The 26,866-nt window shown below is 60.3% G+C and overlaps 2 protein-coding genes across 5 annotated transcripts in view; both read right to left on the bottom strand.

Annotated features, from left to right (window-relative positions):
- LOC119091433 (vinexin) overlaps positions 1-26,866 on the bottom strand; it is an 80,424-nt gene that overhangs the window by 2,151 nt on the left and 51,407 nt on the right. For 3 of the 4 annotated variants that reach the window (XM_037214229.1, XM_037214236.1, XM_037214245.1), the window contains 9 exons: positions 24,174-24,223; positions 22,611-22,771; positions 10,476-10,538; positions 8,396-8,552; positions 4,603-4,737; positions 3,438-3,552; positions 2,972-3,083; positions 1,853-1,978; positions 536-659 (listed from right to left, as the gene is read on the bottom strand). In XM_037214229.1, coding sequence (XP_037070124.1) covers positions 536-659; positions 1,853-1,978; positions 2,972-3,083; positions 3,438-3,552; positions 4,603-4,737; positions 8,396-8,552; positions 10,476-10,538; positions 22,611-22,771; positions 24,174-24,223 — 1,043 coding nt within the window. The remainder of the gene's footprint in view (positions 1-535; positions 660-1,852; positions 1,979-2,971; positions 3,084-3,437; positions 3,553-4,602; positions 4,738-8,395; positions 8,553-10,475; positions 10,539-22,610; positions 22,772-24,173; positions 24,224-26,866) is intronic. The other variant, XM_037214252.1, reaches the window with a different exon arrangement.
- Positions 6,075-7,547, bottom strand: LOC119091460 (protein ATP6V1FNB-like). Its single transcript, XM_037214263.1, has one exon. The coding sequence runs from the start codon at positions 7,293-7,295 to the stop codon at positions 6,699-6,701; it is 597 nt and encodes a 198-aa protein (XP_037070158.1). The 5' UTR covers positions 7,296-7,547; the 3' UTR covers positions 6,075-6,698.

The raw sequence follows: 26,866 nt of genomic DNA, 5'->3' as shown, positions 1-26,866 counted from the left end.
AGGAACAATATGTTGCCAATGTCAAGGAAAAAAGGAAAAAAGTGCAAATTACGGCACGGATTAAGCGCGCATCGACCATGTACAAAGATGACATTGGGCGATGATAGCCACGTCGAACTTAACGGTAACACCAAATGTGACACAGATGACGCATAAATCACCCGCGATGATTGTTAACGTCTGCGCAGTGTGCGTTACAGTAGCTTGACAGCTGACGGATCAGCGCACAACGCCGTTTTTGGACGCAATCTGAACCTTTCGATTGGGTGGATTCTTGGTATCGGAGCTCACGCTGAGCACTAGCTGAGCTCACGCTGAGCTTGTGGTGTGAACTCTGACCTCACCATCCGATCGTGAAACTCCAGATTAACGAGACAAGATTTTGCGGCGAAAGCTCAACGTGCCACAATGTTCGGCACGGTTCGTCCTGTCCTGTGGCGTCCTTTGACTCAGCGGTTGTCATGGATACCTTACAAAACTATCTGTGCAATCGAGGCTTCAGAGCTGGGGAAGGGGGAGGGGCGGTACAACTCACGGGATGGGCTCCTGCTGGCTGGTGTCCACGTGCAGCTGGTTCTGCAGGCCGCCACCAGGCGAGCTTGTGGCGCCACTAGTCAGTCCGTGGGCGGCGGGCGTGCCCACCGGCTTGGCGCTGGTCTCTGGAGGGGGGGGGGGGGGGGGGGGAAGGGAAGGGAAGGTCAAGGGGCGAGTAGATGTAGAGATGTGGTGAGAAACATTTCATGGCACGCATCAGCCCTTAAGCGCGTCTTTAGAGGTCGCGGTCGCTCTCGAACCTCGTTGATGTGGTAATCCTTGGCGCAGCGAGAACATTCAAATGAGTGTTGAATTGTTTATTAAACACAGCAACAAAGGTCTCACGAACGCCGTTCTCGAACGTGGGGAATAAGCCCTCCTCTTCCAGCATCTGCGGCGCAGTTAACATTTCCGTTAATTTCGGCTATCAGTACCAGCTTCTGTCACCACAACTGAAATGCGGCAGAAATTCTCGGGCGGCAGTTGCAACCAGCGGTTGCGAACAGGAGAAAACCCATTCCAGATAAGACAGTATTAGTAGCCTTATTCCTCGTAGAATAACCAGGAAAATGGATAGATAGACTTTGATATTTCGGCTGCGTGCCTTCATCGTATCGAACAAGGCTTGTAGCCGAAATATTAATATATCTGTGTCCATTCTCGCGGTTGTTCTACGAGGAAGAAAGCTATTAATACTGCTTTATCTATATGTATACTGTCCCTCGCAAATGTACTTCACAGGTTACGTTGTTTTAAAGCCCATTCAAGCCTCATCCTGCACTGACGCCTTGGCATCGCCCATCGAGACGTTTCCGCTCTTGAACAAACCCTTGCAAACATAAGCGCATGCATCTCAGAAAAGGGGACCCAGCATTCGGCATGGGCGAAGTCGCTAACTGTCCTGGACCGGTCCGTCCTCCCATCCTCCTGCATCGGTTCGTCCTCCTGTCCTCCTGTTGCACCCGTCCTCACCATCCTAGAACAGCCCGTCCTCCAGTTCTCACATCCTCCTACAATCGGCCCGTCCTTCCTGTCCCCCCCGTCCTCATAAACCAACCCGTCCTACTGTCCTCCGTCCTTCTGTACCGGCCCGTGCTTGGTGTTCCTGTACCGGCCCGTCCTTTTCTTCTCCGCCGCCCTCCTGTACCGGCACATCCCTCCCGTCCTCTCGTCCTCCTGTACCGGCCCGTCCTCTTGTACCGACCCGTCCCCCTAAACAGGATCCGTACTCCCTGCACCAGCCCATCTCCTGTGCCGGCACGTCCTCCTGCAGCGGCCAGTCCGGCCAGCCCTCCCGACCGGCCCTCGCCACACGTACCGATCCTCTCCGGTAAAGGTCTGCCGAGCACCTCGACATAACTGGCCGGGAAGATGCCGACCTTTTGACCCAGGCGACCCTCAAACCAGTTGCTGTCCACCCGGCGGAGCAGGGTCACCAGCTCGCCTGGAACAAGGTCACGGCAGGTGAGCCCGGTCAAGGTCACAATGCGTCGGTGCCGGGAGGCGATGATAGAGGATGGGAATGACCCTGAGAGGGTGAGAATGACGTCTGACCTTTGGAGGTCGTCAGATCGCTCGAGGCAGGGGGTCACAGGCGTTAGAAAGGCCAGCACACGCTGACAGGTCGTCAGATGAAAAGAAGCGATCAGTTGTGAAAAGGCCATCGACTTCCTGAGACTGAAAGCACACACAGCGCGCAGTACACAGACGCCACCTCGCATCCCCATGTCCGACGAGCCATCGCTCCGTCCACAGAGCCGCTGGCGATTTTCGGGTCTGCTCGGTGACATCCTCCCGGGGGGAGCGTGGCCCGGTGACCTCCTCACGCGGGGGTGTGACCCGGTGACCTCCTCACGCGGGGGTGTGACCCGGTGACCTCCTCACGCGGGGGCATCGCCCGGTGACCTCCTCACGCGGGGGTGTGGCCCGGTGACCTCCTCACGCGGGGGTGTGGCCCGGTGACCTCTTCACGCAGCGGTGTGGCCCGGTGACCTCCTCACGCGGGGGTGTGGCCCGGTGACCTCCTCACGCGGGGGTGTGGCCCGGTGACCTCCTCACGCGGGGGTGTGGCCCGGTGACCTTCCCACGCGGGGGCGTCGCCCGGTGACCTCCTCACGCAGCGGTGTGGCCCGGTCACCTCCTCACGCGGGGACGTCGCCCAGTCACCTCCTCACGCGGGGGTGTGGCCCGGTGACCTCCTCACGCAGCGGTGTGGCCCGGTGACCTCCTCACGCGGGGACGTCGCCCGGTCACCTCCTCACGCGGGGGTGTGGCCCGGTCACCTCCTCACGCGGGGTGTGGCCCGGTGACCTTCCCACGCGGGGGCGTCGCCCGGTGACCTTCTCACGAAGAGAGGGCGTGGCCCGGTCACCCCTTCACGGAGGAGCGTGGCCCGGTTACTTCCTCACGCGGGGACGTCGCCCGGTGTCCTCCTCACCTTTCTTGAGCGATAGCTCGACCGGTGTCTGCGCGTGGAAGGCGTAGCGGGCACGCGCCTGGCCCTCGTTGCCCAGCTTGGGCTGGCCGCGCTGGCCGTCTATCGGCACCACCTGGCGGCCGGCAGGTGAACCACACGTCAGCGTGCCGAGCGGTGTTGCCACCTCAGCGGCGGAGGCGGGAAAACTTCCCGAGGCCGGAATCGAACCCGCGTCTCTCGATCCCATGGCGACAGCGTTAGCAATCAGCGCGTGAACGGCGGATGCGGCGGGGGCTAGAGTCTGCTAGAGTCTGCCAAACAACTGTTCATGCCCATGTCCATGACAATGTCCTCAGCAGGGGACGGTGTCGTAGACTGCTGGCCACCTGTTGGACTCCCGTAACCGTACTCCAAAGATTCCAAGTCGCAGGACTCTTGAGTCGCATCGCCTGCTGAGATGGCGCACAAAGGCCCAAACCTGCCTCACCTCGACGTAGTTGATGGGGAATATGCCGATGCGACCATGCAGCTCTCCCTCCAGCCAGTTGCGGTCCACCTGGCGCCGAATGAAGATGATGTCGCCCCGGCTGAAGCTCAGCTCCCTGCGGGCAGGCGGCGAAGCTGAGCTAAGCTGGGCTAATCTGAGCCAAGCTACGCTAGGCTAAGCTGAGCTGGGATGAGCTGAGCTGAGCTGAGCTGAACTGAGCTGAGCTAAGATGAGCTAAGTTGAGCTGAGCTGAGGGCGGAGCTGAGCTGAGCTAAGCTGAACTAAGCTGAGCTGAGCTGAGCTGAGCTGAGCTGAGAGCGGAGCTGTCTAGTGAGAGCACAGTAAGGCAGTGACGTCAGGGCACACCATGGGACGGCCCAGCCAACCAGGTCAACAAAAGGAGCTAAGCAGTTCTCGGCAGTAATGTGAATTTCTTGGACTAGGGGGGGGGGGTTGGACTTTGTTTCCCCACCCACCTGGAGTTGGCGAGTTTCGCTGGGGACGAACCAGAGATTTTCGACAATACAGAACGCCCGAAGGACTTCTAGAAACGTTAAAATGCCCTTCCCCGAGCCATTACAACAGGACACAGAGCTTAAAAAGGTCCCACGAATAAAATAAAAATCAGAGCGTTTACAGCGACGAACAGGGGACCTTGAATGAAATGATCCCCTGCGACCCGGTTCCCCCTCCCGTGGCAAAATCCTGGCTACATCACTGCCTCTTGGGGAATTACCTTTTCAGGTGCGGCTGGTGTCCACCGCGGTGATGAACGCCGCAGTATACTAAGCCGAACTTGTACACAAATAATAAAAATAATCTGTCCTTCACGTTGGCTCATTTGGTTAGAGTGCGCGCCCTCCGATCTGCCCGCCCGTGGCGGGGTGGGTTCGAGTCGTATATGGCACTCGCTATTTGCCCTTGACAGTGACAGCGGCCGCGCTAAAGGTCAGATGACGTCAGGAGGCGGGGAGGACCGTGCCGAGCATCGCGGCATGTTAAGCTTTCGCCACTAAATTCTGCCGGTGTCCGGAACTGCGCTATCGGATGGTAGGGGCCAGAACTCACACAAGATCCCAGAAATCCGTCCACCGAAATGGTTCGGATCAAATCTTCAAGAAAAAGAACGCAGCAGGTGTGGACAGCTTCGCCCCGGGCGGCTTACCGACTGTTGATCGGTTTGAAGCTGTGTAGGGCTTTGGCGGCCATCTTGGTGTCCCCGCCGCGGCTGCTGCGGATGGTGACGTCATCGAAGAGGTTGTCATAGCGGTTGAGCGGGATCGGAGACTTCTGTGCCGGCCTGGCGGCGTGGGAAGCCCCTCGTCGATATCACATAAGACATGACGACAACAAGACAGAAACATCAGGCCAACAAAGAGCCACAAGGGCCATGGAGGTTGGCCTACCCCAGGTTCAGCACACATGCTCGGCACTAATTTTATCGCATTTCCTGCCTAATTTAGCCATAAATGAGGTCCTAGACCGATAGAACTTGTCCAAACGATTGTTTTTTACTGTTGCTAGAGAGGGACTTCCTACAACTTCGTTTGGCAGTCCGTTCCAACGATTCACTACTCTTTGATGAAATAACATCGGCCTCTTCATAGTTCTACTCCTCCCTTTTCCAAATAAAACTGGTTTTATCAAGTCTCGGCCTAATATCCAGTGATCCTTGTATATCTTTCTTGTCCATCGATTCCCAAATCCTGAATGCCCCATCTGTCTGTAATATTTTAGTGAATACAAATCTATGGCCCTGAGCATATTCTTAGATTCTGAGTTGCCAATCCCATGTATCATGCTAGTTGCTTTTTGCTGTGCTTTCCCCAGGCCATATGTGTCTTGTTGGACGCATGACGGCCCAACGGATACACAATACTCTGCGTGTGGTCACTGAATGAAGGAAAAGTCCACGTGAGACAAGGAACCACGCTAGGATTATCCTGCCACAGTCCGGGAAAGGCCCTCATTGTGCGAAGTGCAAACGGCCTGGAGCTGCTGGCCTTTTAGCGCAGTTAGCACAAACAAAGCGGATTCGAGAATGTCCGACGACCAGCCGGGACCGTCAGCCAGCAATATCCGGAGCAGTATGTCAAAGCGGGTGCATCGGACCTGGTAAGAAATGTGTTGTGACCACGGCACTCAATGTCTCTCGACGCTTCTCGTATCGTTGCTGCGTTATTGAACGTCACAGTGATCAGGACGTAAGTTGTTAGGTGCATTTGCGAAGAACGCTATGTTCAGAGATAAGACAGTACTATTAGCTTTATTCCTCGAAGAAAAAAAACGGCGAGAGGAGAGATAGATGGCTCGATGCTTGGGCTACATGTCTTTATCAAAACGAAGATGAGTATTATATACCCATATAATAACTCATGATGTGCTCACTCGCAGATGAGTAATCTATGCTCATACTCGTTTCGATAAAAGCATGTAGCCGAAATACCAACGCATCTTTTTAAACCCTTTCTTTATCCTCTCCTTAGTTTTCAGTCATGTCATTGGCTTTTTAGTTCTATATCGTTTGGTCCGTTGCTCGGAAGATGTTATACCCAAATAACCCGTAGTTCGGCCATGCACCAGCCTTCTCTGATCATGGGCACCATGTGGATCATAAATATGATCAACCGAATAGACAAAGCTATACCAAATTGTACTATTTGGGTACGATGCAGCAACAGGCAATACACATACGAACGGGTGACCATAGATGGAACACGTAGCAGCATTTCGTACGTGATGCATTTCACAGTTGCATTTCAGGAATTTCGGGTCAAACGAGAACAGAAAGCGACCCAAGGAAAATTAACATTGCCAGCAAAAGCAAGGAGGCAACTTTGTCTGTGTGGATACATTATGTTGTGTAACGAAAACTGACGCGAATTTACTGCGAAGAAAAAAGAAGTGGAACATGGTTGTCCAACGTCCTCACAATTTTCTAACGTCATCATTCTTGAGATTGTTGGATCGTTCCCTTGTCAGCTCATTTTCGAGTGCAGATTTGTACGCCGGCCGGGGAAAATCAAAGAAAATTCGCAAATGCGAAGCCTTCATCTACACCGAATAAGGCATCAGACGACACCCGCCAATACGAGCATCGGGGGATTATTGGGCGCGGTTATATCGCAACTTCCCATCCAGCTTTCAAGGATCAATGCCTGTGCCTTAACGCAGTACTTGTTACGCAGACGACAAAGCACCAGAGGACTTCCACAGCCTGCCACAGTTCCGGCTGCCACGGGCCGGCACGAGCAGCCCTGCCTACTCCTTCTCCAGCGTGTTCACGATGCGCCCCTCCGGCTTCGCCTGGTCCCGCACCCAGTGCAGGCCGTTCTTGCGGTAGAAGGTCTCGTTGATGACGGAGACCGTGGCGAACTTGGGCCCCTTCAGCAGCGCGTCGCGGCCGCCCCAGCCGTACTGCCACGACGTACACGCTTCGAACGGGAACTTCTGGTCCGGGTACAGCTTGTTGCGAGCGCGCAGGTACTGGTAGCGCCCCTCGCCGTTGTACGAGATGCCGTCATACAGCAGCTCCTTCGTCTTCGCGTCGGGCGGGAACATGTCCAGAGAGACGGTTGAATCGGGCTTCTTCGGGAACGGCGGCGGAGGTCGCTGCTTCTGCATGTGGTACTGCTTTTCGATGACGTAGCTGCTCGCTGGATGTTCGATGGTGGGAATCTTCTGAACGTTGAAACGCTCGCTGGGTACCTTGACATCCGCCAGCGAGGGGTCGTGGATCATTCGCTGGAACTCGGTGTCAAACTTCATGGCCCATCGCATGCGAGTCTCCGTCTCGTTGTGGATGGACTCCTTCCAGAAGTTCTGCCACTGGGTGTCGACTGGCATTGTGCGCGGCATGGTGGTGACTTTGTTACGGAAGTGATGAGGTTAATCCGATGCATTCAACGCGCAATTTTGGTATTTGATGCGAGCAAGCTAAAAAAAAGTTTGTCCGCCTAGTCGTTGGCAGGAAATTTGGAGACAGCTGGAATTTTGGGAAAAATGTGATCACGAAAGACAAACGACGGACGAACGATTCTTCAATGAATGCGAGGACAGCCTCGGTTTTCAGAAGCAATGAAACTAACAGCACGTGCTGTGTTTTGGCACAGTGCTAGCGTACAAATAATTCGCCTGACGGTACGGAGCAAGGCAGCATGAACTATAACAACCAAAACAGACAGGACTGAAATGCCGACATCTTAGCACTGGTAGCATACCCACGACGTTTTCAGCCACGAATGTCATATCGAGCATGACTTCACAACAGCGGTTTTTTCATTTGGATTTGCTGTCAGAGCTGTGCAGGCCCGTCAAGATGCAAAAGCAATGCAACGGCATCTAGCAAACTTGAAACCGGAACCAAACGGCAATGTTTGCTTGCCCTGATCAGGTCCACAAAAACAGCCGACGCGAAGGTGCCACCCTGCCAACAGCGGTCCTGATGACTCTGGGCAAGAAACAGCCATGCCAACATCCCTTGTTACGCAGCAGGCCCGGTGCTTCGTCACTTGGGTGAAGTCTTCAGCGTGCTTCGTGACCCATGTGAAGCTGTCGCCATGGGTGACCACCTCACTCACGTTAAGAAATCGCCGTAAAGGTTCCCGTGACTCACTACGGAGACGTCAGTATGAGCGCCCCCGCGACCCACACCAAGAAGTCGCCACGTGCGACCCTCTGATTCACGTGAAGAAGTCGCCATGACCCACCCGTGACTCATGTGAAGAAGTCGCCATGAGCTGCCCGTGACCCACGTGAAGAAGTCGCCATGGCCGACCCGTGACTCCCGTGAAGAGGTCACCACGCGCGGCCCCGTGACTCACGTGAAGAAGTCGCCATGACCCACCCGTAACTCATGTGAAGAAGTCGCCATGAGCTGCCCTGACTAACGTGAGGAAGTCGCCATGAGCGACCCGTGACTCACGTGAAGAAGTCGCCATGAGCGACCCGTGACTCACGTGAAGAAATCACCGTGTCGGCGCCTCTCCAGATCCTCCAGCTCCTGCAGGTAGCGGCGCCGGCGCTCCTCCTCCAGCTGGCGGCGCGCCTGTTGCTCGCGCCACTCCTCGCCGCCAGCCGCGTCGCGTTCGTCACGGCGCGCGCGATGCGGTGAAACTGGCGCAAGAGGCGCAAGGTCGCGGTTAGAAGATATCGCGGAGGCTCTGTGGTCGGGTGGTCGTGTCTAAGCTCGTAACTATAGCTGCCGTGCACGTGGAAGAGCCATAGTGAACAGTCATAGGTGTTCACTGCGGGAGTATATGAACACGGAACACACAAGGACACATGTGGGACACAAAACACCGACGCTCCGCGGAAAAACAACGCAACGCCAGGGACCTGAAACTGGTGGACGATAACAATTGAACGAATTGATGGCCACCGTCTATTTCATTGAGTCGTCACGGCACGTTGGGCCAGTAATTGCAGAGCAGTTCCACAAAAGCGTGCTATTACCTGTAAGCTCAACGTATGTGCCTTTTTCGCTAAACAATCAAATCTGGCTTTAAACTAGCTTCAGAGCGCTTTCCGGTGTACAGACATGTAGAGCAGAGCCGTGTTACAACATCCGATTTTGAAACGCGCACACAAAGCCATTCACGCGCTCGCCAAGCACAACGTCAGCCAGACGGCACTAGGAGAGCGGGGTGGATAGCAGATGGGGCATGCACGTCGCGGCCGTATCCTCCGTGCGGGCTGGCTGACATAGTGGCGGCGCGCGCCGAGCACCGGCTGGGGAGGCGATCGAGTGCCTTGTCCTTCCTTCGAGATTGATGTCATCGCATGATCGCGGGCTGGTTTTGACTCGAAGCTGCAGACCGACTTGTAGCCAGGCCGCGCTGCGGGTCGGGTCGGACAGTTGCACGCTGGTTATGTTACTACGCTGCGGGCTGATTGCGTCACGACGCCGCGCACCCCTGCTCTAGAAAGCTGCTGGCCGAAACCGCCCACACCGCCGCGCGCGGTCTTCTGCTTCAACTTCCGCTTCAACTTCTTGTCAACCGCCGTCTGCCGCGCCCCCTCCCCTCCCCCCCCCCTCGCCGTTGCTGTAGTACGCGATGGAGCCGCGCGGCAGCTTTGATACCGGCCGAGTTCAAGGAAGCGCGGCACCCCCGAGCAATCTCGGCCGCGGCCGCCGGACCAGAGGCGTTCGCAGGGATGCATGTTTGAGGGGAGTGTAACAAGCCATACTATGTCGCTGAATGCACTAACGTACTGCAACAATTTAGTCACGAAGGCACTGCATTAACAAAGAGTTGAAAACTGCGTTCGCATCGCTCAATGAGTGTGTCCCCCACCTGGCGGATATTGGAGTTTTACGGCACAGTCAGGTGCTGTGGCCAAATGGCGCCGCCTGTCTCGCACCTTCGCAAGCCAGATGTGCACGGAATCGTCCCACAAACCGCCCCGGATCGCTGGCTTCCCCGACGCGCAGCTTAACAACAACACTATTGGCACGGGTATCCCCCAGCTTTACCGGCCGCTGCACGAGAGCGCCCCCTGCCAGCTTCGGGCGGCGGGACGGCGGTCACGTGACGGGCCAGACTAGGGGGGGGGGGCGGGGCCGCGCCTTGCGCCATTCACGAGTCGCGAGCTGGGGGAGGGGAAGGGGGAGAAGCCGTGCCGGTTGGCAGAGGAAGGCCACTGTCGGGAATGGACTGTTGGGGGACCGACTGCCAATCGACGGTGTTTAGCTGGTGTTTGTATAATACGAGCAGGTGCAGGACGTGTCTTGATAGATCATTACAGGCCAATTTGCGGTGGTGATTTTTTTATATTAGCATGCTGTAAGCATAAAAGGTGCATTTTAATTTCAAGCTCAGAGCATGCCAGTGTTATTGCAATGAGTAAACGGACAGTTGAGTAGGCACGTCAGTGACAAAGAGCACGTAGCATGCAAACAAATTCGAGAGGCATGCATCCTCCCAGCCCCTCCTGCATTCTCCTGCGGCCGTGTCTGCGGTATTTGTGACGATGGGGCTCAGCCCCCAAGCGCGGTGCGCTCTCGCTGCTGGGCCGGCCGATCGCCGAGCGACTCACTCATTGGCCGGTCGGGAATAGCGCTGGTGGACATCGACTTCGGGATGGGACCAATCACCGGCTCTACAGGAGGAGGTCGCGTGATCAAGGTCACGTGATCAGCCGCCGAGCCGGGTCTTCGCGCCGCGGTGGTGTCACTAGTCTTTGGGGCGTGACGTGATGTGACGATTGTCTAGGAAGTCAGTCCACCATGCACAAAAGACTCCATTTTGCATTCAGTGGTGCGAACGCACACAGAAGAACTTGCACAGATACTTAACAAGCGTCGTCCGACGCCATCGCAGCCTCGTATTCGATTTCAGGTTCTACCAATCTAGAAGTCGCAAGATATGCTTGATTAAAGGTTCTACCAGTCTAGAAGTCGCATGATATGCTTGATTAAAGGTTCTACCAATCTAGAAGTCGCATGATATGTAATCACGTGGACATCGCCACAACGGATCTAAAAATTACGACATGAGCGTATAACACTTCCTCTCTGATCAACAATCGCAACGTGCACACAATGTAACCCAGCCGTGAAGGACAAAAACGACATGCACACAATTGCCGGCGAAGTTATTTCGCCGGCAGTGGTGTGTTATTAAGCAAAACTACCACACCCAACTGCTTGTCTTCATCACCCGTTGGTTTTGTGAAGACTCGTGCCTATAAACCGGTGCGCATATAGTACCAGTGCCATCATGTAGCATGCTGGATATATTCTGCAACCACGCCGATACGGATTTGACAACATGAGAGTGCTGTGGTCACTGTAGAGGTGCGTACTCTAGCCCGCCTATTGAGGAAAGCTTTAACCAGTCTATAAATTTAAGCCTGTTTGGCGCTCAGTGTATGGGGTGCTTCGTTAATGAATTCGGTGCACTTCTCAGATTTCTCCTTGCTAGGCTTGCTTACCTTTCCAAGTGACGTTGCGCTTTCTGGTGCGCCAACGGTTGTACGCCCTCACTGCGCATGCGTCGCAGTGCCAGCGCCGACTACTGGCGTACGGCTGAAACCCAAACTGCGCTGGACGGCGACAGCTGGCGCTAGTGGAGCGGGTGGGCGGGACGTAACGGCCCACCGGCCGGTGGATAGACCAGTCGCGCGGCTCGCCGGCCCATGCCGCCCGTACGTGATTGGGCGCGGTCGCGGCGGGGGCGGGGCCGCTGCGCGGCGGCGAGCAGGGCAGCGGGGTGGACGTGATGAGCGGCGCGGCGCTGAAGCACGGCGACTCCGTCCCTTGCGCGCTGATTGGTCGGAACTGGCGCGACACGTCCTTGTAGCGGCCACCCGGCGCCAGGTCGACGCCCGCCGGCCGGTCTCGCTGTGCCATCACGTTCACCCTGCCCAGGTCACGCGCGAGCCGGCCGGACCACGACACGGGCTCACTGAGACTTGGGCTCGAACTGGACCTCCTCGCCGTCAGAGCGCCCGCCTCCTCGGCGCCCTGTAGGCGTCGCTTCAGTCGATCCACCTCCCCGCGACGAACGCGGCGCAGTGTCTCCCGCTCGCGTTCGACGAACGAGCGCAGGTGCTCGAGCTCCTCCTTCTCGCTGGTCGGCCGACGCAGGCGGCGCTGCAACTCGACGATCTTCCCCAGGATGCGCGTGCGCGAAATGTACTGGCCGAGCTGGCGCAGGTTGCGCGGCGGGCTCCAGCTGCGCGATCGCGGGCTGACGCGGCCGGCCGCCTCGAACTGACGCGTCAGCGAGCGCACGGCGCCGACCGGCGGCGCGCCCAGCTGTGGCAGACTCGCCGCCTTGCTGAGCCGCGGCGCCGGCACCGGCCGGCGCGGCAGGTAACGGCCGGCTTCGAGAAGCGTGCGGATCCTGCGTACCTCTCCCGGCGGCGGCGACGGCGATCCGGCGCCCGCGTCGGTCCCGCTGCCGCCCGGCTCGGCCAGCCGCGGCGGCGACGCGCTCGGCACGCGCAGCGGCGGCCCGTAGCGGCGCGGCGGCGAGCTGCTGGCGCGGCGCCGCGGCGGCGAGAACGACCAGCCGCGGCCGACCGGCGACGCCGAGCGCGAGCGCGCGAAGTCGTCGAACGCGAAGCGGAAGTCGTCCTCGTAGCGGAGCGCGTCGTGCTCGCCGAGCGCCGCGCGCCGGTCCAAGTCGACGGAGGAGGCCGACCGCTCGGGCACGTAGTCGGGCGAGAGGAACCGCCGCCGGTGGGCGCCGCCGCGCCGCGTCGCGCACGGCAGCGAGCTGAAGCGGGCCTCCTCCGCCTCCGCGGGCCGGCCGGGCGCCGAGAGACTACGGGGAGAGCGGCGCTCGGCGGCGCAGGCGGCCGCCTCCGCATCGCTCCGCTCCCAGTGGTACACGGCCGTCTCGACCGCGGCGTCCGGCGCCGGCGTCGGCCGCTCCACCACCGTCTGCAGCGAGGACTGCGAGCTGGATGCAGGCGCCTCGACGGCCGGCTGCGACTCGCGCTCTGGCGCCGCGCCGCTCGGCGCCAGCGGCCGGCGCAGGCGCGCCAGGCGCCGCTCGCGCAGCCGCTCCGACCGCTCCACCAGCCGGCTGCGCTCCTCGCGCGTGAGCGCGGCGCGCGGCAGCGAGCGCGCGCGCTCGCGCTCCGGCGTCAGCACCAGCAGGAACTCGTGCGCCTCGGCGCGACGCTCGCCCTCCTCCGAGAAGTCGACCGAGTAGCACGTGCGCGGCGAGGCGGCCGAGGCGGCCGGCGAGGCACTCTTGGAACGCGACTCGCGCGCCGGCCGAGGCGCGAAGCGGTCGGCCACCTCGCGCGACAGCGCCAGCGAGAGCCGCCGCCGCTCGGCCTCGGCCTCCGACTCGGCGCGCATCTGATGCACAGAGCCGGGGCGCGCCGGCGTCGACTTCGGTTGCGGCGAGGCGGCGCACCGCTCGGGCTCCGACGCCGGCCGCACGCGCAGCGTCGTCGCCGCGCCGGCCGCCGGTCGGCTCGCCACGTCCACGTAGTGGCGCGGCTCGCTACGACTGCGCGTCGACTGCAGGCTCGTCTGCGAGCCGTAGATGCCGTTGAGGCGGCCCTTAATGGTCTCCATCTGACGCGTGGAGAGCGAGCTGAGGGAGCGGCGGACCTTGGTGCCCCGCTCAGCGTCGCGCTCCTGCGGCGCGCCGAGGCACTCGGCACGCTCCCGCTCGCAGATGTCGTCAAACTTGCGCTTCAGGTCCTCGACCGAGCGGTGGCGCCGCTCCAGGCTGCGGTCGCCGCTCCATTTGTCGCTGAGCCTGCTGGAGAAGCGGCTGTAGAACTCGTGGCGCCGCTGCGCGCCGTCCAGCTCCTCGCAGATGCGCTTCATCTCCGAGAGCGCTCGCTCCTTGGCGCGTATCCGCTTCCACGCCTCGTAGCTGGGGAAGGCGCGCCGGCCAGGCAGGCTGCACGCGTCCGTTAGCCGCTCCAGTTCCATCAGCCTCTCCAGGCTGTGGTAGTGCCGCTTCAGGCGCTGGAAGTGCGGCGACTTCCTGCTGGCACGCAGCAGGCGGAGCACGTACTGCCGGTACTGCAGCGGGTCCAGGTAGGGACTGGGGCTGACTGCGCGCATGCTGCGCAGGCTCTCCAGGCTCAGGCTGACGGGGCGGCGCAGCGGGCGCGCCGCCTGCTGCGCCACGTGCTGGAGGTCGCGCGACAGCGAGGCGCTCAGCTCGCGCACCAGCGGCGGCGCGCGCATCTCGAGGTCGGGGCTGGACAGCGTGCTGCGCAGCCGCTCGAAGTGGTCGATGACCCCGCGCACCGGTGACGCCTCGCGGTCGCGCCGGCGCCGCCGTCGCAGCTCGTCCGCCTCCATCGCCGCCACCAGCTTCTCCAGGTTCTCGAACTTGTCGCGCAGCGAGCTGGCGATGCCGCGCGGCGGGCTGGCGGCGCCGCGCAGCGCCAACTCCGTCGCGTTGCGCCGCGTCTTCAGCATCGGCACGTAGGTGGCGCTGCGGTAGAGCGGCCGCAGCGGCGGGCTGCACTCCATGCTGTCGTAGCCCGTCTCGGTGCTCGTCGAGAGGCCCTTGGCCGGCGAGTGAGCGCTACTCGAGCGCGGCGACGCCGCCGCCGAGCCGTCGCCGTCGCCGCCGCGCGCGCAGGACTTCGCCGACCGCGGTAGCGTCGCCGACCTGTACGGAGAGAGCGGCTGTCGGCGCGGCGCCTGGCTGGCGCGAGCATGGGACGCGGCGTGCGCACTGCGAACCGCGCCACCGCCGCTGCCGCCGCCGTCAGCCGAGGCGCCACCGCAGCGGATGTGGCCGTACGGAGATCCGGGCGCGCGCACCGTGGCGGCGCGCGTGAGCGTGCGACCGCGCGGCGGCGCCGGCCGGCTGGCGAAGCTGCGCGCGCGCGTCACCGCCCGCCCGCCGGGCGACCTCGCGCGCGCCGGACCGTGCTCGCAGACGTGCTCGCGTCCGTGCTCGCGGCCGTGCTCGCGGGGCGTGCTCATGCGGCCGTAACTAGAGGCGAAGGTGGGGCGGGCGTAGCTGGCGGCGGCCGAGCCGGACACGAGCGAGGGAGAGGAGAGCGCAGGGCGGAGCGGCGCTGACGCGAGCCGTCCGGGCCGTGCCAGACTGCTCGGCGGGCTGAACACCCTGCCGCCGGTGGAGGCCGGGGCTCGTCCGCCGGCGCCTCGCCACGACTTGACCGTGCTTTTGGACGGCGAGCTGACCAGCGACGAGCACACGGAGCTCGTCTTTGACGAGTCGGCCGTCTTGTTCGGCGACGAGGGCGGCGAGCTGGCGCTGCGGCGCGCCGCGCCCGCCGCCCGCCGCGCCGCCGGCCGCGCCGGTGCGCGTGCCGGCGCCGGCGCCGACTCGACCGCGGCGCGCGGCAGCGAGCGCGACCGCGGCGGCGGCGGCGCGTTCCAGCCGCGCTCACGGCGGCGCAGCGCTTCTTCCTCCTCGCTGTCGGATCGGGCCGGCCGGCCGGCGCGGCGCTGGCGCGCTTGCCGACGGCCCGGCGCCGCCGCCGCCGGCTCCTGCTCTCGTCGCGACCGGCGCCGGCCGGCCAGCGTCGCCTCCGTCGGCAGCGACGCGCCGCCAGCCCGACCGGTGCCGGCACGCTCGGCGCGCCGTCTGGGAGAAGCATCGCCATCGTTCTCGCCCTCCCGCGTGACAGACGGCGACCTCTCGCGCTGGGCGCGCTGGACCTGCGCGTCTTCCTGCCCCGTGACCGCGTCCTCCTCGTCTCCCACGCCGCCGCGCCCTTCCTCGCCGTCCGCCCGGTCGGCGTGGTGCCCTCTATCGTCGCTGCAGTCCATGTCGCGCTCTCCGTAATCCTCGTGCACCACCCCGTCGCGCTCCTCCGGCGACGGCGCGTCGTCGTACTGCCCGGACTGGTGTTCGCGCTCGGCCGCCTCAATCGCCTCCACGGTCTCCCTGACCCTGCCGTCCAGGCGGAGTATTTCGCGGGCGCCCGGCGAGTACGAGACCTGCACGCTCAGCACGCGGTCGCTGCCGCCCTCCGAGTCCACGCCCGAGCTGAGCTGCACCAGCGACTGACGCACCTCAGTGTCGGTGGGCGAAGTCACCGCCTCGTGCGCCGCCGCCTCCTCGACGTGCACTTCCACGCGCTCGTCGGCCCCGTCGTCGGCGAGGTGGGCGCCCGCGTCGCTGTCGCAGACGTTGGCGTTGTCATCACGGGGCCGGGTCTCGTCGGTGGCCTCCTGTCGCCGGCTGCGCCCGTCGGCGGCGACATTGTTGTTGCCGTTGTCGTCGGTGATCTCCTCAATCCTCACCCCGCCGTCGCACGCGTCGAGCAGACACGCCCAGGCGCCGTCGCCGCCGTCGTCGTCGGGGCTGAGGGGCGACTCGCGGCCGGCCGGCGCGCCGGCGCGGTCCTGCACGGTGAACACGCTCTCGCTGACGGCTCGACGCGTGCTGAGGAGCACGTCCGACGCGCGCCGGCAGCCGGGCGCGCCGGTCTGCCGGCGCAGCAGCCGCCGCCGCAGCGCCTCCGCCTGCTCGCGGTAGCCGGGCTCGCGGCTAGACTTGAGGCTGCTGCTGCGTCGCGGCGCGGCGGCGCGTCGGAACGGCGACAGCTCCGAGCGCCGCGTCTCGCTCGTCACGGCGTCGGCTGCGCGCAGGCTGGCGGAGCGCTGGGGCGCACGGCCGGCCGGCGGCGACCTCCCGCGACCGCGCCCCGCCCCGGCCCGGTCCGGCTCGGCCGGCGGCGACGCGCGGCGTCTGCCGCCGGCGCTCCGCCGACGCTCCAGCGACGGTGAGCGGCCGTCCGGCGAGCCGTACCGCACCGTCTGCGTCCACTTGACGAGGGTGGGGTTCCAGCGCGACTGGAGCCGCTTGGGCGGCGGCGGCCGCTGCTCGTCGCCGCGCCGTTTCAGCGACATAGTGACGCGCGTGCGGGTGTAGCGCACGCGCCGCCGCAGGCGTCCTCCGCCCTCCTCCTCCTCCTCCTCCTCCTCGTCCTCCTCCTCCTGCTGACTGGCAGCCGCGGTGGGACGGTGGATCGTGGAGTAGAAGGCCGGGTAGGTCGGCGCCGGCCGCGCCCGGTGAGGGGTGCTGTACAGGGGCGCCGTCCTTGCTGTCCGCCGCGGCACGCTGTAGAGCGGCACACCTCCGGGACCGCTCAGACGCGCCGGCTCGTCCAGCTCGCGGTACAGCGGGTTCTCGCGGTACACCGCCATGCCGCCGTCGGCCGGCCTGCAACAGGACGCGCGCGGTGACGGCGTGCGTCTCAGCCGCCGCCGACCAAGACGTGCGCCTCAGCTGCCTCCGACCGAGACGTGCGCCTCAGTCGCCGCCGACCGAGACGTGCGCCTCAGTCGTCGCCGACCGAGACGTGCGCCCCAGCCAGCGGTCGGTGAACGGTGAAACGCGACCATCGTCGTCGTCTGACCTGAGCGATCACAGCGGTCTGGTACGTGGACGCCTTCAATGCGTTGGTCCGTTTCGTACGTCTCTCCCCGTGTCACGTGACGCCCAGCGATAGCCATGCGCCGCCACGGCCCAGGCGGTGCTGGTGGCAGAGATTGACGCTGTGACGTCCAGCCTGAACTCGATGAGGCCAGTGCGGTGCCGGGTGAGCTCTGATGACATTGTCCTGGCGCGGGCGGCGTGCGGAGTGCCGTGCTCCAGCCATTAGAGTCTTCCTGCGGTGCTCCAAACCCGTGCGTTAACCAGTCCACGGTGGTGCTCCATCCATGTGCTTCAAGCATAACTACCCGGCCGCTGCGTGCCACGCGTGCTCCTGGGTGCTGTGTTCCGAGGGTGCTCCCGTCCGTCGGATACCACGCGCGTTCGGCATTCACCTCCACCGCAAGTCTCCGTGGGCGACGCGAGCCCGACGCGCTCGTGCCGGTGCCGTGGGCGCGCCCAGCCTGAGCCGTGCCGTGGACGTGCGCCGCGGCCCGTCCGTTCGCCGTGCGCCGTCGCCGCCGCCGCCGGAGCTGGCGACCCTGCGGCACCGCCGTGCGCGGAGACGTGCGGCCGCCAGACCCAGCCGCCACCGACGCCGTGCAGTGTCGCTCGACGTGCCGTGCGCTGCGTGCCGTGCGCCGTCGGACGTGCGCTGAACGTGTTCCGGACGTGCGCTGGGCGTGCGATGGACGTGCGCAGGATGAGCACCACATCCTGCAGCGGACGTGCGCTGGACGTGCGCCCGGTGAGATTGGGTGGTGGGCCCGCGGTGCGCTGCGCCCTTACCCCCGACGACAGTGGAGCTCACCGCCCTGTGACGCATGCGCAGTGAGGTCGCTCTGCGGAGCTACCGCCCCGACTGTGCGGCCTGCCCAGTGAGGTGTGCTCTCTTACCTGGTACTCACGGTGAGATGAGCGACGAAGACGCGCGCGGGGTAGTGCCCGGGGTAGTGCCGGGGGTAGTGCTCGGGGTAGTGCCCGGGAAAGTGCCCGGGATAGTGCGTGGGGTAGCGCCGGCATAATGACGCCAAATCTCAACGGTTTTATGGACTGCCTGGTCCCACATAACACGCTAACCAAATATCCCGCCTTGAAACCTCCCGACCAAGGATAGGACAAAGCGGCTTCGTCACAACACCGTCTTCTCCCCACCCCAAATGACACTCCGCTGCTCGTGCCGCACCGCCTCACCAGGGACGAGCTGCGACCGTCGGTCACGAGCCGGACTGCTGACCGGTTCTGAGTAACGCCCGCTCCTCCGTCGACACACCGATTTGTGTTCCCTGTCATCCCGTCAACATTCCGTCGGCATTCCCTATCGGCCTCGGCAACCGATACAATGTGGGTTACATCACATATATCACCACTTCCTTAAGCCCTTGAGTACAGAAAGTAAGGAAAAAATGAAGATATAGGTTGGCACCACGGTATAGGCATGTGGCCCAAATGTGTTTTTCAATCAATTCAACGGAATTTTTACGCAGAAGCCCCGCGGTAGACAGCATGACCGGTTCAGCAAGGAGGACCTGAAACCCTTTTGGAAACTTCTTAAACCCCACACATCACTCTTGTATCTCAATTTCCGAAGAGAATCATCTATGAAGAATAAATGTTGACGCTAAGAGAATCATCTATGAAGAATAAATGTTGACACCCTCGGGGCGCCTGCCGCATGGAGAGCAGGGCACCTCAAAGAGGAGTCGCTCTTTTGTCCTTTTGGCTATGTCTTTGACTATAATTGTAGTTTCGCTACGCGAGGGGATCCTTTGGACACGGGCTCACCTCTGACCTGGCCGTGATGCCCTGAGGGCTTCTAGCAACCAAAGCGTTTCAATGGCCGTACTGACCGTGAATTAGTTTTCTTCCACATGAGTGGTATCTTCGTCGTATCGTCAGGTGCAGTTTTAGCGAGCACAGAGGTCGTATTTGTAACCATCATGTATCCATTCGGGGCCATGGTGTTGGCCACGAATCTAAAGCAGGTCACCTAAAGTGCTGCTTAAATCCGGATCCAGATACTAAATATAAAACATAGTATTGCTATAACCTGCGACTCGATAAGACAATAGTAATATCCTTATTCCTAGTAGGCAAACCAGGAGAATGAAGAGTTCGAATTTGTTCCGATTGAGTCATGTTGTTGAAATATCAATGGATCCATCTCTCCATTCTCCTTGGTTGCTCCGCGAGGAATAAGGCTATTGCTACTGTCTTATCTAAACGCATGATGTTCCTCGCAAGTGCACTGAACAACTTTTCCCATCTGCAACTATCGGCAATATGCACGAACAGCATATGTGCGCCATTTCGAGACGTGTTTGAAGCACGCGAGCCCAAAAGGAGCCGTCGTCGGCCGCTGCGGTCCAGGCCTCCGCAGGGGCGCGTCCAGGCCTCCGCAGGGGCGCGTCCAGGCCTCCGCAGGGGCGCGTCCAGGCCCCTCGTTCGGCGCGCAGCAGTGCCGTCGCATAAACATGGGCTATATCTGGAGTCGCCGCGTCGAATCGGCCGCTGTTTTAATTCACCGGCGCTGGGGTGGACCCAGCTTTATGACGTGCACTGCGCACCCGGGCTATTTTTGACGGGCAGAAATCGAGAGTAAACATGTCAGTGCCCGAGAGCTTCAGATTGTTGACGTGACCACTTATTCGTGACAGAAGTCTGCTCGAAGTACAGAGGCATGATGCGAATGTAAAACATATGTGTCTAAAAGCGGCGAGAGCTTTCTGCGCCGGATATCATGGCAAGGGATTACACCAGATAGCTTTTTAATAGCAAGTTCCTTCTAATGCGCTTGATTGTCTGGCGGAATATGGCTTATTTCATCGCTTATCAACAGGGGGGGGGGGGGGGGGAGGGCGGAAACATGGGGCGGATAGTCTCTATAGCTGAGGGCAAAACCGGTTTCGAAGATGATTTTTCCAATAAAACGCCATAGCGTGAACGTTTGTCTCATCATAAAGATGAGCATTCCCTCTCTCGGCCGCCTCTTCGCGCTCCCCTTAATGCTTCGCCGTTGAAAAGTAATCGCTGCATGGCTATCTAAATTATTATTCCTCACGGCGTTCACTGTGGGATGAAAACATCTCCACGTACACCTGGACCAGAACATGTGGACTTTCAGTACAGCGCAGATGCATGGAACTATCGAGCCTCACCGGTTTCATTCTCGAAGCCGGCAATCCACAACCCGCCTCCGAACCTCACGCTCACTTCCACACCACCCGCTATCCCGCTGGCGCCGGCGCCCGGGCGACCACCACTGCCGCTTCTCCCGAGTGGAGGACCCAGCCCAAACTTGGCACGCGCTGCCGTGCAGAGGCGACGCCAGGCCACCGGCGGTTATTCAACCCGAACCGGGCCCGAATTAGAAGCTGCGCTGGCAGCTCAGACGGCGCCCAATCGCGTCAGATTTCGCCCCAGAGACAATAGAGCCCGACTGACGTCGCCACCCTGAGTAGTCTCCCGGCAGGGGTACGTGGACACGAGACAGCGCTGCTGACACCGCCTCTGGGCCGAGGCTTCCGCGAGCATTCTCCATGCCACCAAAGTCAACACAAACACGGCGGCAGAAGCCGATGCTGCCAGCTCCGCTCCGCGCTCCTCCCCCCCCCCCCCTGGGTGACGCTGACAGCCCCTCCCCCTCCCCTTCCCACATCCCCCGGCGCTCAATTAGACTCGCCGTCAGCTGATTGTATGGCGGCCTGAGCCCGGACGCCGGCGGGACCTAAATCTCAGATCTGGGCTGGGCACGTGGTTTGGGAGAAGGCTCTGCACTCCGACCCCCGTCTGAAGGCCTGAAGGTGACAGCGGGCGAATTGGAGGTCCAGAGCCGCCGAGACCGGGGCTTTCCGCAGTCAACTTGCGGCGGCACCAGCTCCTCAGCGCCGGGGTTCGCTCCGGGCTAGATACCGCGCCGCCGAACATCGGAGAAAATCGCGGCGCCTGAGACGACGGCGGATACTGTGCCGGCGCACACGGGGAGGAGTCCCAGCGTCTCTCCGCGGAGGTCTCGTCGCATGCTGCGGGCGGTGGCGCAGGTGCTGGCCAGCTACACGAAACGTTCGGTGCCACTTTCCGCATCGGTTTCCAAAGCCAGCTGGCGCGGCCGTGCGGCGTGTTCGTGTCACTGGTCGACCGGCGGGGCCCCCGTTCTCGTGGGGCGGGGGGCCCGACGCGTTAAACATTCATTGGCACAGCATGCCACGCGGACTCGTTTGAGCCCCCGTGACAACACGACTCTCCGCGTCGCGTCGAAACTTCCACCGATCAATGGCGAGACCCCGCTGGGTCACGTCCGTTACAAGCTGTGGCTCCCCCTCCCCCACACGCTGTAGTTTTAAGGAAACTTTATCGTCGTGCGCCGCCAAGTCACGCGGGTCCAGGCATCCAGGTATGCTGTGCTTGGGTGCTGGCACGAAGCCGCCGTTCTCGAGACTACCGTATTCAACTTCGTAATTAACGCAGTCGCGCAACTGTCACGCTATCGTAGTAATGGCATACTTATTATTACATTATATATATATTAGGGTCCCCCTGACCCACTCGACGCTGAAAGACGCAAACGGCGTCGCTATTCGCAGACGATTAATATATGATTAATATAGGTTGACGGCTCCAAAGTTAGAGGCATGACTCGGCGTAACCACGCCGCTTCAACCGAGATTAGATTCGAACGTTTTCAATCTACCTGGGTTTTCTTAGTTTCCCCGGACCCCATTTCGTATGCTTTGATAGTTATTTCCCAAGATGTCCACTCTCGTCGCCTCCCCATCAAGAACCGCTAAGCGCCGGAAGCTCCAACACTCCGGCATTTGAATTCCATTTCGAGCCCATCATATGCAAAATGACTTCTGCTCTGGACAGATTCCGGGGTCCAACTCACCGGGGTACAATTCTCCCCTTGGCCAGTTCCGCCGCGTCCGTGGTCTGACGTAACCCCGGTTACTGAGCCGGCGAGCAGTGGCGGCTCCAGCATCCAATCTCGGTAGTGGTATCAGGGCCTCAAAACACCGCGCTAGTGACCCAAAAATAAAGCAATGGAAACGGGACGGCTCCACCCCCTACAAGAGAGTCTCTCCCGCCCGTTCTGGTACTGCAAAAGGCGGCTTCTTCAAACGAGCTGAGGGCATGACCCCCCCCCCCCCCCCTGGCGGTGGCCTGGTTCCGCCCCTGCCGCGGGTCGTACCTTGGGGCTTCCGCGGGGCGGGCTTGCGCAGACCTCCAACCGGCACCTCTCCGCCGCGATGGACCAGACAAACGAGCTGAGGGCATGATCCCCCCCCCCCCCCTGGCGGTGGCCTGGTTCCGCCCCTGCCGCGGGTCGTACCTTGGGGCTTCTGCGGGGCGGGCTTGCGCAGACCTCCAACAGGCACCTCTCCGCCGCGCTGGACCAGACTGTAGAGCGAGCGCTGCTCCTCAGGCGCGATCGGCTCCCGCTCGTGCCGGTGGAACACCAGGTTCGAGTCCGAGTCGTAGCCGTCCAGCACGCTGCCGGAGTCAAACTCAGAGTCAGAGTCTGGAGGGGAGGTGCCATGGTAGTGGGGTTCGGGTGCCCGCATCGTTCACAGGAAGTATGTGCTGTGGCTGCCCAGAATCCTTGCGGCCAGCAGGATTACCCGAAGCCTGCAGACCACCCTTGAGGATTTCAAGACGCGCTGCAGTCACGAGATGCCGGGGAGCTGCAGCCCCTTACAAGGGCACCGCTTTAGGTACAGTGCCAGTCGAGCATTGACGTCGCGCTACTTTAATGGAGAGATTGACGTACAAGCAAACTACTGTGATACTCGTACGTTCCAGCGGTGCACTGCATGTTACGCTATGGCGTGTGCGATGTACGTGCCATATGCTCAACTGTATGATGCGGTAGCGTCAGCAGCATACAACGTTCGAAACAACGTTTTGCCGTTTCCAACGACTTCACAAATGACATATGCGTAATTTGACCGGGAAAACTCAAAACAGGTCTTACTGCGCGGGGTGTGTTACTCAGCCACCTCCGAGAACAGAACAAATTCACTGCGATATACTGCAGGTGCGCCCTGCTAATCGCGTCTCTGGAAGCTGCCACGAAACGTAAACACAGTTTACGCCCAGAGACGGAAGCGAACATGACACAAAAGTAAAACCAAATGGCTCTGACTGGAACTCCACCGAACCATCGCGGCGCCACCGGCAGCGGCGCGGTGCGACATTCCCACCCGATCTGAGCCGATCACAACATGCATCGGACGCGCTCGTGACGCGCTGCCCGGGTCAGCCGCGTGACGGGCCTGATTCGGCGGCGGGACGGGGCCCTCATCATCGGCCCGGCACGCGAGCCGACCGTCGGTCGCGGACTGAGCGACACAGCATCGACCACCGGACCACATCCGGCCAGCCAGACTGACCCGGTCAGAGCAGTGCACCCCGTGGGTGGGGGTTATCGTGTTGCCGCGATTGGGTGGGACAGTACGGTTTATCCTGGTGACGAAGTTGAAACCGCAATATGTCACACGTTTGCGAGAGCCTCCCCTCCCCCCTCCACCAAAGCGCGGGGCGCGGTTTGGATCCTGGTCGCCGCTCTCGTAAATGCACCTGGCTTTGTGAACGCGCGGGGTCGCATGCGGCTTGATTTGTGGGTTTAACACCCCGACCGCCACCATCACCAACCCTGAAGCGCACGATTTCTCGATCACTGCGACGTTGACCGTTCCCAACGACCCGTCAAACATGTCAAAACGTCGTCAAAACAGCAACAGACCCACCACCTCGGCTCGCCAGCCTGTTCGAAGCCGGCGCATCTTGCGCGCCGGTCCAACGGCGCCGGCCCCGAAATAGTGGGGCGCCATTCGCCGCTATTGAGCCGGGCGGCCAAAAATACGCGGCGATCAGGCGCCAGCCCGGGACTTACGCTCGCGTGAACGACTTGGGGTGCGAGGCCGAGACAGCGCGCGCCGCCCTCTGCAACACGGAAAGAGCGTCAGCGGGGCGGCGGTCAGAGGTCACGACAAGGGCAGGGTCAGAGGTCACGACGAGGGCAGGGGCAGAGGTCACGACGAGGGCAGGGGCAGAGGTCACGACGAGGGCAGGGGCAGAGGGTCACGACGAGGGCAGGGGCAGAGGTCACGACGAGGGCAGGGGCAGAGGGTCACGACGAGGGCAGGGGCAGAGGTCACGACGAGGGCAGGGGCAGAGGTCACGACGAGGGCAGGGGCAGAGGTCACGACGAGGGCAGGGGCAGAGGTCATGGTAGGCATGGGGTCAGGGCGCTGTCACGCATCGGGTGTGAAGATCAGAGGTCCACGGTCGGCAAGAGTCGGTGTGGCGAGGTCAGAGGCCACGGTGAGGTCAGAGATCGCGGGTCAGGGGTCGTGACCCGCTTGGGGTCAGGGTGTTATCAGGCGTCACGCGTCGTGGTTGTGGCGTTACACTCAGCGCAGGGGAAACAAACTTGAGCGAAGAAAAACCAGCGAAAAGAACCTGGCGAGAGATGGAGGCGATAAGAGGCCGACTTCTGCGTCACTCTGAGACAGCCGGAGGTCAGCGACGCCTGCTAAACATGGAGGGAGTCGGCCAACAAATCATCCCCGGACCGCCGGCCATCGCCATCAACGAGGAGTCCAGAACGTTAAATGCCACTCGGTTGACCGTAGGACCATTGTTTGGTTCACTTAGCTCAGCAATTTTAAAAAGGCGGAGACGAATAACAGGGGTTTAAGTGATAGAAACACACCATCAACTCACGTACTCAAAGCCAATGAGGCCAAATGCGTCGTACGCAATGTGAGGTTAAGCTCAGATTATTGGCATGATTTGGCACCTTTTTTGAATGGGTCAAATTCATGATCAGACTAGCTAGAAACTATCAGCTTCCGTTGGCAACTTTGATTGATTTAACGAGAGCCGATACTTAATGACACCCAAAAGGCGTAATAAATTTTGCATCCAAACGACCTAAGCCCAAACACGCTTGCTGCCTCGGCCTATATAGGCTGGAACCCCTTCCCAACCAAACAAGCCTGTTATTCACTTGACACTTTGTCCACGAATGCCACTTAACGCAAAATTCTGATGGACCCAGCCCTCCCATACACCACCTAGCCTTTGGTATAACGTCCACCAGACACGCACATAGCACACGAACCTGGGACCGAAAAACGAAACAAAATCACAAGCGGCTAAGCAGGGAAGACAGAGATAGAACGCTGTCCCCAATTAATAACCTCGATATTAATTGTCGTTTGGTTCCGCTTTTGACACGTAGTTCACAGTGGCCTTTGAAATATTTCATACTGCGTTGGTCACTGACATGTCGCGCCAGGGAGAGCAAACTGAATTATGAAGGAGGCCGCCGCCTCGCTACGTGTTCTCCACGTCTCCGGTTCCAAGCAAAGTGGCAAACACGCGTATGTCGCGACGGCCTTGTACTCTCGTGGGAAATTAGCTGCAGCGACCTACAAATACCGACAGTGAGGTGCCTCGGGCGACAACGCGAAGCCGAACGACACAGCGAGACAGAAGCAATGCGCGGGTAAACACGCCAACGTTTTTATAACACCCTTGAGCAGACAAGACGGCAGCAAAACGTAACATTGCCTCCGCCCCGTTAAAGGAACACTTCGAGATGCCCTGTCATAATTTCTGCATTCTTAGTCCATCGTCTACTACATTCATGTCATTTATATGATGGCTTCTTGCAACAAAGAACAGATTTGCATGTTGCTCCTTTTTGGTATAGAAATGGAATAATCAAGGAAAACAAGGAGATAGACCGAGTATGTTTCTGCGCGCTCAGTAAGCCTGCTCCGGATCAGGATATCACCAGGTGTTAACCAAGCAAAGCGAGCGTTTTCCCACAACAGAACTGATATATATATATATATATATATATATATATATATATATATACGTAAGATATTTGCACATGTATATCAAAACTACTCATCTCACCATACAAAAGGAAAAACACTGCTATCCACGTGTATCAGTGTAGCGTTGAAACTCTATGAGAAAGCCGCTAAGGCAGAATGGCCACCATCACATGGAAAGTATTGGATCACAAAAGTAACACAAGTCACGAGGAAGCTGCCTTTATCGCGCTTCGTCCGGCGAGCTACTCGCAAACATGGACAGATGCGTGGCACGACATGGAACGTTACGCTAACGAGCATAGCGCGCGTGACGTCATGGTTCGTCCAAGCGTGACGTCATGGCCCGTCCAAGCGTGACGATCAGTGAGATCAGATCAGGAGCAGTGACTGCTGGACCGGATGGCCCACACGCCATCTTGCTGTCCTGCTTCATTCTAAACTCACCAGTTTATCTGCGTATCGGCTAACGGCTCAAGCGACATGAGTGCAGGGTGAGGGTTAAAGGGACAGGCCGTACGGAAAGTGTCTTTTCAGGTTATGCGTAAAAGGTTACAGTCCTTCAAGGTTTTCACTTGGCATCGCTCCTTTCAGTAGAGGTTCGCTCTTTACCTTGAAAAATTCTCCAAAATTTCGGACTTCGAGGTGAGTTGCGCATCAACGCTACTTTCAAATATGACAGTGTATATAGTACTTTCAAATATGACAGTGCATGTAACATTTTCCAATATGACAG

The sequence above is a fragment of the Pollicipes pollicipes genome, unplaced genomic scaffold, assembly GCF_011947565.3.
Source record: "Pollicipes pollicipes isolate AB1234 unplaced genomic scaffold, Ppol_2.1 Scaffold_1600;HRSCAF=1878_pilon_pilon_pilon, whole genome shotgun sequence".
NCBI classification, from domain to species: domain Eukaryota; kingdom Metazoa; phylum Arthropoda; class Thecostraca; order Pollicipedomorpha; family Pollicipedidae; genus Pollicipes; species Pollicipes pollicipes.
This window is presented reverse-complemented; position numbering and strand designations above follow the sequence as displayed.